The sequence below is a fragment of the Nannospalax galili genome, unplaced genomic scaffold, assembly GCF_000622305.1.
Source record: "Nannospalax galili isolate Female #2095 unplaced genomic scaffold, S.galili_v1.0 scaffold591, whole genome shotgun sequence".
Classification (NCBI taxonomy): Eukaryota; Metazoa; Chordata; class Mammalia; order Rodentia; family Spalacidae; genus Nannospalax; species Nannospalax galili.
This window is the reverse complement of record NW_008330926.1, coordinates 5,620,687-5,632,985: the sequence shown is the minus strand read 5'-3', so window position 1 is coordinate 5,632,985 and position 12,299 is coordinate 5,620,687. Positions and strand designations below refer to the sequence as shown.

At 41.0% G+C, this 12,299-nt stretch overlaps 1 protein-coding gene across 1 annotated transcript; it reads right to left on the bottom strand.

Moving 5' to 3' along the window:
• Positions 1-954: 954 nt before the first annotated feature.
• LOC108491810 (small proline-rich protein 2D-like) lies at positions 955-1,200 on the bottom strand. Its single transcript, XM_017803478.1, has one exon. It carries the CDS (start codon positions 1,198-1,200, stop codon positions 955-957), a length of 246 nt encoding a protein of 81 aa, XP_017658967.1.
• Positions 1,201-12,299: the final 11,099 nt, after the last annotated feature.

The window sequence follows — 12,299 nt, the reverse complement described above, 5'->3', positions numbered from 1 at the left end:
AAGAGAGTTCTAATTAGACAATACTAATAATTGTTTCTTAAAATAACAAAAATAGTAATTGAGGGCAATAACAAGAGTTTAAAATATATATTTTTATATTTATATATATTTATAAACAATCTTTAGTATGGCTGCAAATTCAGAGAACTTAGATTATAAAAGCCGTGTCTAGGGTTCTTTATGGTTTGAATGTAAACTGCCCCCATAAGCCCATATATTCAAACATGTGTTCCCTGGCTGGTGGGGCTATTTGGAAGATCATAGAAACTTAAGGAAGGGGAGCTTTCTGGGAGGAAGTGGGTACCTGGTGGTGGGCAGTGAGCACTCATAATCTGGCCCAACTGCCTCTCTGCTATTTCCTGAGTGAACATGCAATTTGGCCACTCACCTGCCACCAAGCCTTTTCTGTCATGATAGACTGTATCCCTTCACACTGTAGGCCAAAATAAACCCTTCCTTCTTTAAGTTTCTTCTTGTCAGGTATTTAGACAGGGGAAAAAATAACAGTAGCTACCATAAGATAAAAGGAGAAAAATGTGATTTTTGCCTATAAAGTGTTTTTAAATAATAATGTGGTTATACTACCACCAACATTGTACTTTATTTAGGATTTGAAACAACAATTATGATTGCCCAAGTGGTAGAAATCTCTTCCCAAGGTGGCAGACAGACTTGGAAGACATCCTCTGAGAGCAGTAGTTAGACAGCTGTCATAGTTCCATCTGAATGACTGGGACACTGGATCATTCTCAGGCAGCCCTATGACAGCAACAGGCGAACAGCCTCAGGAAATGTCTTTTCCTATAGAGACAGTCGCAGGCAGATTTAAGGACAAATGGTGGAGAAGATTCTTCTGCAGACATGACAGGTTTTGAAGGGAAGATGAAGGTGTTGCTGTGTTCAGTGAAGACAGTGCTCCTTATCTTCTCTTGGTCCTGATGATTTCCAAAGTTGTCACTTGCTCTTGGGTGGGCACTTCTGCTGGCAGGGTGGAGGAGGTTGCACAGGAGGGCATTTCTGCTGGCATGGCTGAGGGGGGCATGGCTCAGGGCACTTTGGGGGAGGACAGGGCTCAGGGCACTTTGGTGGAGGACAAGGCTCAGGGCACTTTGGGGGAGGACAGGGCTCAGGGCACTTTGGGGGTGGGCACACAGGAGGAGGCTGGCAGGGCTGTTTGCACTGCTGCTGTTGGTAAGACATCTTGCTGGATTCTTAGAATCTACAAGAAATTACATGACAGTGTTCATAAGAGGTGATCCCCAAAGAGAAAGGAGCTTGAGTTATGGAACATCAGATATTATTTCTCTCCTCAAACACATATATTACTTTCCCAACTCCCATTTACAGACTTCCTGAGCTTTCCCTTAGAATTTAGCAACTTGTTTCACTGGCTTTGAAAACTCTTCTTTTTTTCTGAGAAAATTCCTTTCTGTTCCAAAGAACCAAGTAAGGTTACTTGCACAAAAACAATATCTTCAAGGAAGGCAGTTACAAGTTCTGAAATCCTGATCCATCTCACACTCAATTCATATTGCCATTATCACCTGTGATATCCCAGAAGATAGACTGAGAAAAACAGCAAAGGATGGCTCAGAAGAATCAAAGACTGTAACACCTACTAAGATATAAGTCCTTGGACACCAAAAGAGGTGTGGAAAAGAAAGCAAAAATACTCTTATGGTGTCTTCTTGAAACCAGACCTTCCTGTTAGCATGCTTTTCCACATCGATGTCAACCACCTACCACACAAACACAAAAACAAACTACTTCAGAGAATCAGTGACCTCCTAAATTTCAGACTATTAAGTAACATACATCCCAGGTAACAATTTTGACTTAAAAACTTACCGTCTCCAAACCTGACAGAAGACAAGAATATCAAGAAGGGAAACCAACCCAAGAAATCAAACTCACCTGGGTTTCCAGAGCAGAGCAGGACCTGAGCACCAGAGGTATGGCAACCATGCCCCATGCACCTCTTTATAGGCCTGGCTGCCCCACCCAGTGGGAAGTGCAACTGCCTGATTAGTGGGAAGGGCCAAGGATGTCCTAATAGAATGCAAATCCATCTATAACTCGCTTGATGATTGTGACTTTGCAAAATAGGAAATAACTTGTTCTTGGACATTATCACTGGATTAAGAGCTGTGACTCAGAGAACCTTCCTTTCCTCTGTTTCAGGAACTGCTGACAATTGAAGTTGGGGAGTTCTCTAGATGTCAAAACTCTTTCTTGATTTATGAGAATATCTCTTTCTGTCAGCTTCCAGAAGCTCTCTAACCTATATGTTCTACTGCAGCTGTTTTTGTTCTGTGGTACGCAGATTTATTCACTTGCATCCTATAAAGAGGAAAAAGACAGAGGAAACCTAAGTTCTCATCTCAGCTCCATCTTTGACAATGCTAGTCAGGTAATTTCTCACCCTAGGTTTAAATCCTTCTCTAAGAACAAGGAAAATAATACCTGCCTCTCGGAGTGGGTACTGACAGCATTGGGACATCTCTTTCTCTATCTGTTCGAGCCTGAAATTTTCTCACCTTCTTTCTTTGATCCCTGGAACCTAAGATTTGACCTATATTATCTGCCTGTGGAAGCCGTTATCACCACACTCGGAGCAGTGCTGCTCTCTGAGGACAGATTTTTATTTCAGAGTGAAACCAAGCATCCTCGGTATACTCCTCAGAAAGGTGTGCTTGCAACCTTTCAATTTTTATGACATACACTTAACCCATGAATAACATAAGTAGATTCACAAGGATTCATTCAGAACTCACTTAGCGAATCACACTTCTGTGGTTCCTTGTGAGGCGTAGACGCGCATCAACAGACGCAAAGGATAAAGAGTAGCTTTGAGTACAGAGAGGTTTAGCGCGTTGAAAGCCTGAGAGGGTGGGGTCAGAGTATGCGAATTTACCTCAGACCCATATGCGTGCTTTCTCTCATTCTTTTTCCAAATAGATTTCTAAGTCTATGAAAGGAAGTATTTGAAAATTGGTTTTCATGAAGGTTGAATCTGTTTTCTCCCTACGCCCCAACCTTGCCACCTTCCACAGCCCTCTCACTACCACATGGACCGAGCGTCACAGGCTGAGACCAAGTAACCCTCTTGTCTGTGTAATTTTCTATGTCTTTCTCAATGAAGAAACAAGTTATCAATGCATTTGGGGGTCCAAGTCCTCTCACATCTCTTTAGACTTCCTACGATCAAAGAGGTGACTGCAAATAGCAAATTAAATGTTTAAAGTGATGTTGCTAGAACCTTGTCTTGATAAGTGATCATGAAGCTTTCATTAAAAAACAAGAATATTGTTTTCTAATTGGAGGAGAAAGAACAAGAGAATGAGGAAAAGGAACTCAAAGTCCCTACCCTGGTCACAGCTGCAGTACTGAGAAGTGCACGGCGCTGAATCAGCCGCAGTCAGGCAGCTTAGGGTCCAGGACTGTTAATGCTTCTGACAGGAGGGAAGGGTTTAACCATGAGTGTCACTGGTTATGTCCCTATAGGAAAAGACTCATCACTTCAGCACCTGAGGCCAGGTGGTGACAAATGCCAGCATCACCGGATGAATTATATGGGCTAGTATATATTACACGGGAAAAGTCAAGAGCCTTTACTGAGTAGGAAACATTACTTCCCATAGCCTTACATCACACCTAAGGCATTATCCTAATGAAATGCCTGGTTTCTGCTATCTAAAATTAGAAAGTTAGCTGAAAAACTGGGGGTATAGTACCAGCTAACACAGTTTTGGTTGCACTTGAGGCTCTTCTGAATATATCCCACTCAAAAAGATATCATGTTAAAGGAAATAAGCAAGTCTCCAAAAGACAAACACCAGATATTTGCTCCCGTGTGTTGAATAGAGAGGGTAAGGGTAATATATACCATATGCACCTGCAGAAGTACCATAACGAAACCCTTTAGTTCTTATAATTAATATATGCTAATAAAATTGTTTTGAAATAGGAGCTACTGACCATGATGGCACCGGCACCAAGGTCAGAGCAGCCCTAGTCTCTCCCAGGCTGAGGTGCAGAAGCTGAGCACTCAGAGTTGCTCCCACATCAGCTACATGAAGAGCTTCCAGGGGGGAATATGGGCACACTTCAAAGTTTCTCCGAGTATGAACCTCCAAACCTGAGACATGGAACAGATACACATGTGTACACACATGAACACCCCCCACACACAAGGATCCTATTTATCATCTTTCATCCATTTAAGCATCTAATAAACCTAGCTTTATGATCTTTAAAAGTCAAATAGCCCTAGGCAACTGGGAACCTCAATCCTGATATTCTAAAGACTTTTACTCATCAGTTGTTTGTCAAAAACTACAGGCCTGAAACTGGGTATAGAGGCACATGCTTTTAATCCCAACACTCTGGAGGCAGGTGCAAGCCTGTCTCTGTGAGATTCAGGCCAGCCTGGTCTACATAACAAGTTCCAGGCTAGCTGGGGATACAGAGAGACCCTGTTTTAAAAGAAAAAGAAAAAAGTACAGGCCCGAACAGCAGTTTTACTATTTTTCTAGCTCTTGATTTAATTTCATATTTTACTACTATATATTATATGCCCTTAAACATATATAAAACAGTTCCTGAAAAATCAAGATTCCATACTAACATATACAGGATATAAATACAGGAAACAGGCAGGATAGTCTCCACATGTCCGTAGAAATGGCATCTGCAAACCACCTTGTGTTTTGGCTTTCCTCTAAATGCTGAATATGAGACTCATTTTCCATCGTCACTTCTTAATCTTGCTGAATCTTACAAATTATGGGACAAATATATGGTACAATTCTTAAGATCTTTAAAAGAAGATGTCTTGGAAGTTTATAAAAACAGTTATAATATTTAAGCAGGATGCTATTTTGGTTATCACACATTCATGAAAGATAGAAAAGGCAAATAATTTGTTAATGTTATCATTTTAGCAAATTATTTTTATATTCTATATTTCTTACCAAAATATTCTCCACTAAAGTGCTCATTATCTAATGAACAAATTAAAACTGTCATAAAATGCATGAGGGAACATAAGTTACTCTAAAATAAGAATGTGAATTTCTGTTGCAACCACATGCATTAGACATAGACTGCATGATCTCATGAGTTTTAGAATCTGAAAAAGGTGATCTCAAGAGAAGTTGATAGAATAATGGTTACCAGAGGCTAGAGAGAGTAAGGAGGAGAGAAGGACAGGAAAAACTTGGCAGATGGGTACTAAGTCACAGTTGGATAGGAAAAATAAGTTCTGGTACTCAGCTGTACCTTAGGGTGACTGTACATACACATAGTATATACTTTGAAAGAGCTAGAAGGAAAGATTTCAAATGTTTTCATCACAAAGTAATGATGCACATTCCAGGTGATAGATGTGCTTGCCCTGATTTCAACATTACAGGATAGATTAATGTATGGAAACATCTCAGGTACCCATAAACATGTACAATGTAATGGAATACTACTCACCCATTGACAGGAATGAGGCCCTTCCAAAAAGATGTATAAATCTTTAAAACTTCATGATAAGAGAAATAAGTCAAATACAAAGGACAACAATTTTGTGATTCCATTTATATGAAGTACAGAGTTTAGAAAAATTCATAGAAACAGCATCTAGGGTGGAAGTTATCAAGGGCTGATGAATGAGAAAAGGGAATTTGTTTTTCAGTGGGCACAGAGTTTCTGCCTGGGATGATCAAAACTCTCCAGAAAGAGTAACTGATTGCTGCATAGCTCTCTAATTGTGGTTCATAGCGCCAAACTTCTTGTTTGGCTTTTTGTTTTGTTTCATGTATGGGGGTATATGTAAATACATGTTCCTTTGTGGGTGCACATGTATGTGTTGTATGTTTACATGTGTGCACATGTATATGGAAGCTAGAGGTCAAACGGGTATCTTCTGAGATTTTCCACCTCATTTTTGGAGTTAGGGTCTCTTCACTGAATCTTGAACTCACCAATTAGACTAAACTGACTGGCCAGCAAGTTTTATAGGTCTGCCTGTCTTCCTCTCCAGACCCATGGTTACAGATGTGTGGTGCTGTGTTTTGCTTTTATGTGGTTCCTTGGATCTAAGCTCAGATCCTTTTGCTTGCATGGAAAAACTTACTAATTGAGCCATCCACCAGACAACAAAATGGTTTCTGGTTAAACTTTTATGCTTAATTAATTTTACCATGTTCTTTAGATGTTCTGGAAAATACTATGCTGCAAAGTAAATCCAAGTCCAGAAAGAAAAATTTTCTGTGCTTTTTCTCGAATGCAGATCTTAGGTTCAAATTTTAGATTTCTGTTTTTAATTTAGTTTGAGTATCTGTTGAGGTCAGAAATCAAGAGAGGTGGCCAAGGAGTAGAAATACAAGAGGGTGAACAGAAATATATGATAATGAAGGAGATGGGGGACTACTAAGGCCGGAAAGATTTAAACATATACAGTCATATAGAACTGTATACATTGTAAGCTATGTAAAAGATATAATTGGCCAGTTGTGCGTTTCTGTGTGAATCACCATCCACTGCATAAGGAAACCTCTGGGGAGAGTTGAGAGATGCATTAATCTATGGGCATAACAATAAGTTATTAGGAGTCCGTTTAATATGATAACTATTTAGCAGAAAACTAGTAGTAGGCTCTCACTTATGCCCTGTGACTTGTCTAGCCTCAGGTTCCTAAGCCTGATATCAGTGTCAGGTATGGGATCCAACCTATAAAGCAGACCTTAAACCATATTAGAAAGTGGTTGGTTATTCCCATAGTATTTGTACCACTATTGCACTGGTGGGGATATTGTGCCAGGCCAGTTGTTGTCGTAGTTCACAGCATTCACAGCTGGGTAAGGTTGATGGTTATTTTCCTTCTGGTAGCACCTTCCAGCATTATGAACACTAGCCAGTAGAGATAAGACTCTAAAGTCAGCCCCAGCTTGATTTCTCCTTGTTTGTTCTATAGCTCATGTATGTAGTTTCTTCAGCAACAGGGTCTTATCATCAAGTTCTGGTGGGTAACCAAGGCAGGGGCAATGGCCAGTACCGTTTGAGTGTCTATGGGACCCCTGGTCAATAGCTTCTAGAGAGGAAGTCCATTATTGGCATTGAGGTATTTTTGTTTTGTTTTATTAGCCTATGATGTCTAGAAGGAGCACTGTCCCCCTGTTACAGGGTCACTACTTTTAATCCCTTTTTATGAAGTCTATGTGTATACTTTAAGAAGCTTCTGTAGTGGCAGGCTTCCATATGACTGTTTCTAAAGGCCTTTAGTATAGCTTGTCTTTCCACATATTCGCTCCTTTGTCCTGCCCCCCCCATCTCACACACCATGTAATCCTTCCTATTCTGTCCCCCTTTCCTCCTTCATATCATTGTATTCTCCCACCCCTACCAGCCCCCAGACCCATGACTGCTTATTAGTTTCTTGATCTCTTTCCATTTTCTAATTGAAACATGAGTATCTAGGCTTTTAAAGCTAGCATCCAGCTATGAGAGAGAATATGTGATGCTTGTCTTTCTGGGTCTGAGCTACCTCACTCAGGATGACTGTTTCTAGTTCATTCACCTGTGAATTTCATAATTTCTTTTCTTAAAGAGCTACAAGAGGCTGCAGAGGGCTTATCCCCTGAATTGGCACCTAGATCAAATGTCTGCCTCCCAAGGTTCAGGGAAGACCTCAAAAGAGGAGGTGGAAAAATTATGAGTGCCAGAGTTAGTGGATGACCACAAGGACACAGAGTATTTAGACAGCTGGTTAGTTACTTATTTAAATTCACAGCAATGATGACAGTATGCACAAGTCCCATGCAAGCTCAAACCACACAAAATCCCAGCATAGGGGATGTCGGTAAAAAAAAGCCCAACCTAAGGAACGTTTGGCAACCAATGGCCATCATTGTCTTCATTTGCGTATCCACTAAGGAGCTTACCAGAATCAGATGGATATTCCCAACCCATGATCACTCAGACAACCCACCGAAACTCTGTGGGCCTCCAAACAAAAAGATGTGAATATGTAAAAGGCCTTGAAGGGAGGAAGAGGGTTAATAAGGGTAAAAGGGGATCAGATGGAGAGGGATACATAATTCAAATGCACATTATACATATGAGAAATTGTCAAAGACCGAATCCAGTAAAGTTTAAAAAACAAACTGTGCTTGGATGATCACAAGGCATAGGAAGGGTCTCGCCACTAGTATGCTAAATGATGTATTCACAAACTGCCTTCTCCATATGTTTATACCTTTAGTGTTTCTTGGCCTCAGCCACACAGCTTCTTTTTACATTTTGCAGTGGTTGATATAAAAACTTTGAATTGCTCATAGCATTGAGAATAAGTGATTGTTAACTATTCAGCCCTAAACAGGATATCTGTATCACCCCTTGTATGACCCCTTCCAAGGTTCAGGAAACATCAGGGAAGAGGAGGCGGAAAGGCTGTATGAACCACAGGATGGAGAGGAACACTAGGAAACATTGCATTCTGGATGTTCCATGGCTGATGTAACCACAAACAAAAAGCAGGTCTAGATACCTGCACAACACCACACAAAAAACAACAAGACATATTAGAAGGGTGAGGTAGTTATTAAGAAGGGATCTGCAGGAAGGTGAAAGGGTAATTGAAGATGAGAACTGTATGAACTATTTTTCTGTGGTTGTGATGAAATACCATGGAAGAGTTTATATTGGCTTATCATTCCTGAGGGCTATACATTCATAATGGCCAGGAAGAAACGGTGGCAGGAGCAAGAAACTGAGGGGTCACATCTCAACACATACCAGACGAGAGAGGGAACTGAAAGGTGCAGCTATAAACACTCAGAGCCTGTAGAGGTGATGCTTCCTCCTGCAAGTCTCCACACCTGAAGCTCTATAACCACCCCAATCAGCACCTCTGACTGGAGAACAAGTGCTCATATACATGAGCTGGGGAGAGGAGGGCATTCAAACTACAGCAAATATCTTCTCAATATATTATATAAATGTATGAAAGTGTCACTATAAAATGAAAAAATTTTAAAAATATCTTGAGGACACATGAAACACCAATTTGATTTCATACAATTTTTCAACTCATATATAAGAAAAACCATTTCCTAATAAAAGCAAGAATGGATGAGAAATAATTGCATAGATAAGAAATATATATGGTATGCATTTATATTTATATATATATGCAAGCACAGTAGCAATTAGTAAAATACAGATTAAGATCACAATAGATACTGCATTATACTTATTTAATTGGTAAATTTGCTAACAAAATTGATGTCAAATATGGGGAAAATTGGGTTAATGATATTTTTGGATTACTAGTGAAGTGTGAAATACTATAATCATTCTTAAACTTTAAGAAACACTGCAATGTCTTTCTTTGTGATACCTTTACTGAATGATTATAGTGCACTTTGAGTAAATTACAGCCCCCATATGAATGGGTAGACCTTCATCTCTTCAGTTCCCATGAATATTTTAAATCTCAAAACAGGGTCACAGTATATGGCTTGGCTTTGCTCTGTTCCTTTGTCAGAAGGAAGATGTGTTGAACGACTACAAAGGATGTCATCAGAAAGGCATACTCAATTTTGTGATTCTGGTCAAGCCCTTAGAACCTCTTTTGAAATATTAACTACCTGAAAATAAGGTTATGACTCTGCTGCTACTGCACTAAATTTTCCCCTTCCAGCTCTTGCTCTCACTCACGCAGGGTCTCGTGGTCCTGACTTGGTCAGCATAACACTTTTTTTTTGGGGGGGGGGTTCTTTTTGAGACAGGGTTTCCCTGTAGCCCCAGCTGTCCTGAAACACTATGTAGATGAGGCTGGCCTTGAACTCACAGAGATCTGCCTGCCTCTGCCTCCTGAAGCATAACATTTTTATCTTGGGTTTCACATGGTTTATATCACAGGGAGGGAGGGACTTACAAAGAGATGGCTTGCCATAACCCACACATCATTCAAGCCCCATCCACAGTCTCCGTTAACTTTCATCCATGCCCCATGGGTACATGGTCTCATCCCATGGTCTGTGACTACCCCAGCTCGCTTCCTCCCAGCTTGGAACCAGGTGCACCCTTGGCTTTCTCTCTCTTCCAATCTCCCCTCGGCTAGCTCTGCCAGCAGCTAGACTCCACCCCTTTTCCCAGGGTGTCGCCCACCCTTATCAGAGGAATGGGTGATTTTCAGGCTACAGCTGTGATGCACAGAACTCTAGCAGTAATCTAGAAAATCGCTGAGACTCACACCTGTCCTCAATGGACTTATAAATGAACAGGTATCTTTGGTGATACAATGGGAAATGATGTTTTAAACTGTGGGTCTCTCCCTTCCCTCGTGGTCCGGCTGTTGGCCACCTATCCACAAGGACAAAGGGAGCAGAGGTGGTGGGCACGGTCAGAACAGCCATGAGGATGGAAAAAGCCTTCTGGAAGTCACCTTCAGTGAGACAGCTCGTTCATTCAGCTCGGGTAGGGGGAAGGGATATAGGGTGAGGACAGCAGCCAAAGTTCACCTGATAGGTGCTCATAGTATGCTTTATTTACATGTGACAGGAGGACCCTATCATCTGGCCATAGTGCAATGCCTAATTATCATACAGGAAAAACCTAGGGGACGCTCCTGCAGGTAACTATGCCAAAGGTCATGTTCCAAATAAGGCCAGGCATATGTGCTTGGAGACACTTTGCAAATAAGGTCAGGCAGACAGCAGGAAGCCCCTTCTAAGAAAGGGAGTCCTCCATTCAGCACCGAGCTCTGTAGAGCTATCAGGACATGGTGGACTGAGAGCTTAGCAGCAGGGTCCCCCAACATTAAACTTTATTCTTTAAAAAAAAATTTATTTATTATTTTCAATTTATGTGTACAAGTGTATTGTCTGCATGTGTGTGCACCCATGTCATGCAATGCCCATGGAGTCAGAAGAGGGTGTTGGATTCCCCTGGGACTGGAGTTATGGATGGTTGTTAGTTGCCATGCGGGTGCTGGGAATCGAGCCCTGGTCCTTTGCAAGAGTAGTCAGTGCTCTTAACCACTGAGCCCTTAAACTTCATTCTTTAGAAGAGAATATTTCCTCATTTCATTTACACTCTTGTTTTTCACACTTCCGTTCAGGATATATATGTTTGGATCTTATTTTACTGGTATGCTCAGCACTTGAAAAACGCTGTTTTGCTAAAAGATCATGTTTGCAACCCTTCTAAATATTTATGTTCAAATCTCCAGATCTGTGCTGCTCTCAGTTTTGTTCAGAGAAGCTTCCTGTTTCAGAGGGTAGTGGTGAATGTAAAACTCATTGCTGTGAAAAATACTGAGAACACATGACTGCGAGTGTTCGGCCACAGATGGAACATCTGTGCCAACCCCCTCCAAATGCATGGAGCAGCACAGAGAGGGGTCAGGAAGAATGTAAGAATAGGAGGACGGGAAGAGTGTTGTGAAAGGGTGGCCTCCGGCCATCATATTACCATCACACGTGAACTCACAGAAGCTTTGGTTAGTAATACAAGATTTATACAAAGATGATAGTTGAAAATTTCAGCAGTGAGGGTAGGGGGGCTTCTACTTACTCCACATTGCTGAGGAACGATAGCAAATGATGTTTGCTGAGGGAGATTGACTTTTTAGTTAGGGCAGCCATTTTTAGGTCGCACTTCCCTCAGTGGATGACCCCACACACAAGGACATGTGGGTGACACTAACTGGACATAGTGATTTATAACAATAATTTTCCAAGCTCATGAATTTAGGAGAAATGTTGAAGCTATGTTGGGAGGGGAATTACGGAAACAAGAGAGAGGGATGGGGGATTGATATGACCAAAGTACATTATATACATGTATGAAAAAATTAAAAAGAGGTGGATAACTGCAGTACCTTTATAATTATATATAAACATTAGAAACACCAATTTGGGTACATGTGGAAACTGATTAGCTCAGAGAGTAACTCCAGAGGTGAAGCACAGTATGAGGATGTTTAATTTTTGCAGACTGTTTGCAGAAGCTGGTGGCACATGTGGAGAGGAGGCAGACAACCCAACGTTTCGATATTCCTCTCTACCTTTCTTCTATACTATTTGTGTTTTAAGTACTGCCATAATTTTACATAGGACACTCCACCAACTCCACATAGCTTTTATATATAATATAACAGAAAATAAGGCCAATATGAAACAAGAGGAGCAAAATATAAGGAATAATTGTTAAACCTTATTTCCTGGGGCTGGAGATATGGCTCAGTGGTTAAGAACACTGACTGTTCTTGCAGAAGACCTGGGTTTGAATCCCAGCACCCACAT

Excerpts from the sequence above, each read along its gene's own strand:
- LOC108491810 (XM_017803478.1), bottom strand. The coding sequence starts at position 1,200 with ATGTCTTACCAACAGCAGCAGTGCAAACAGCCCTGCCAGCCTCCTCCT.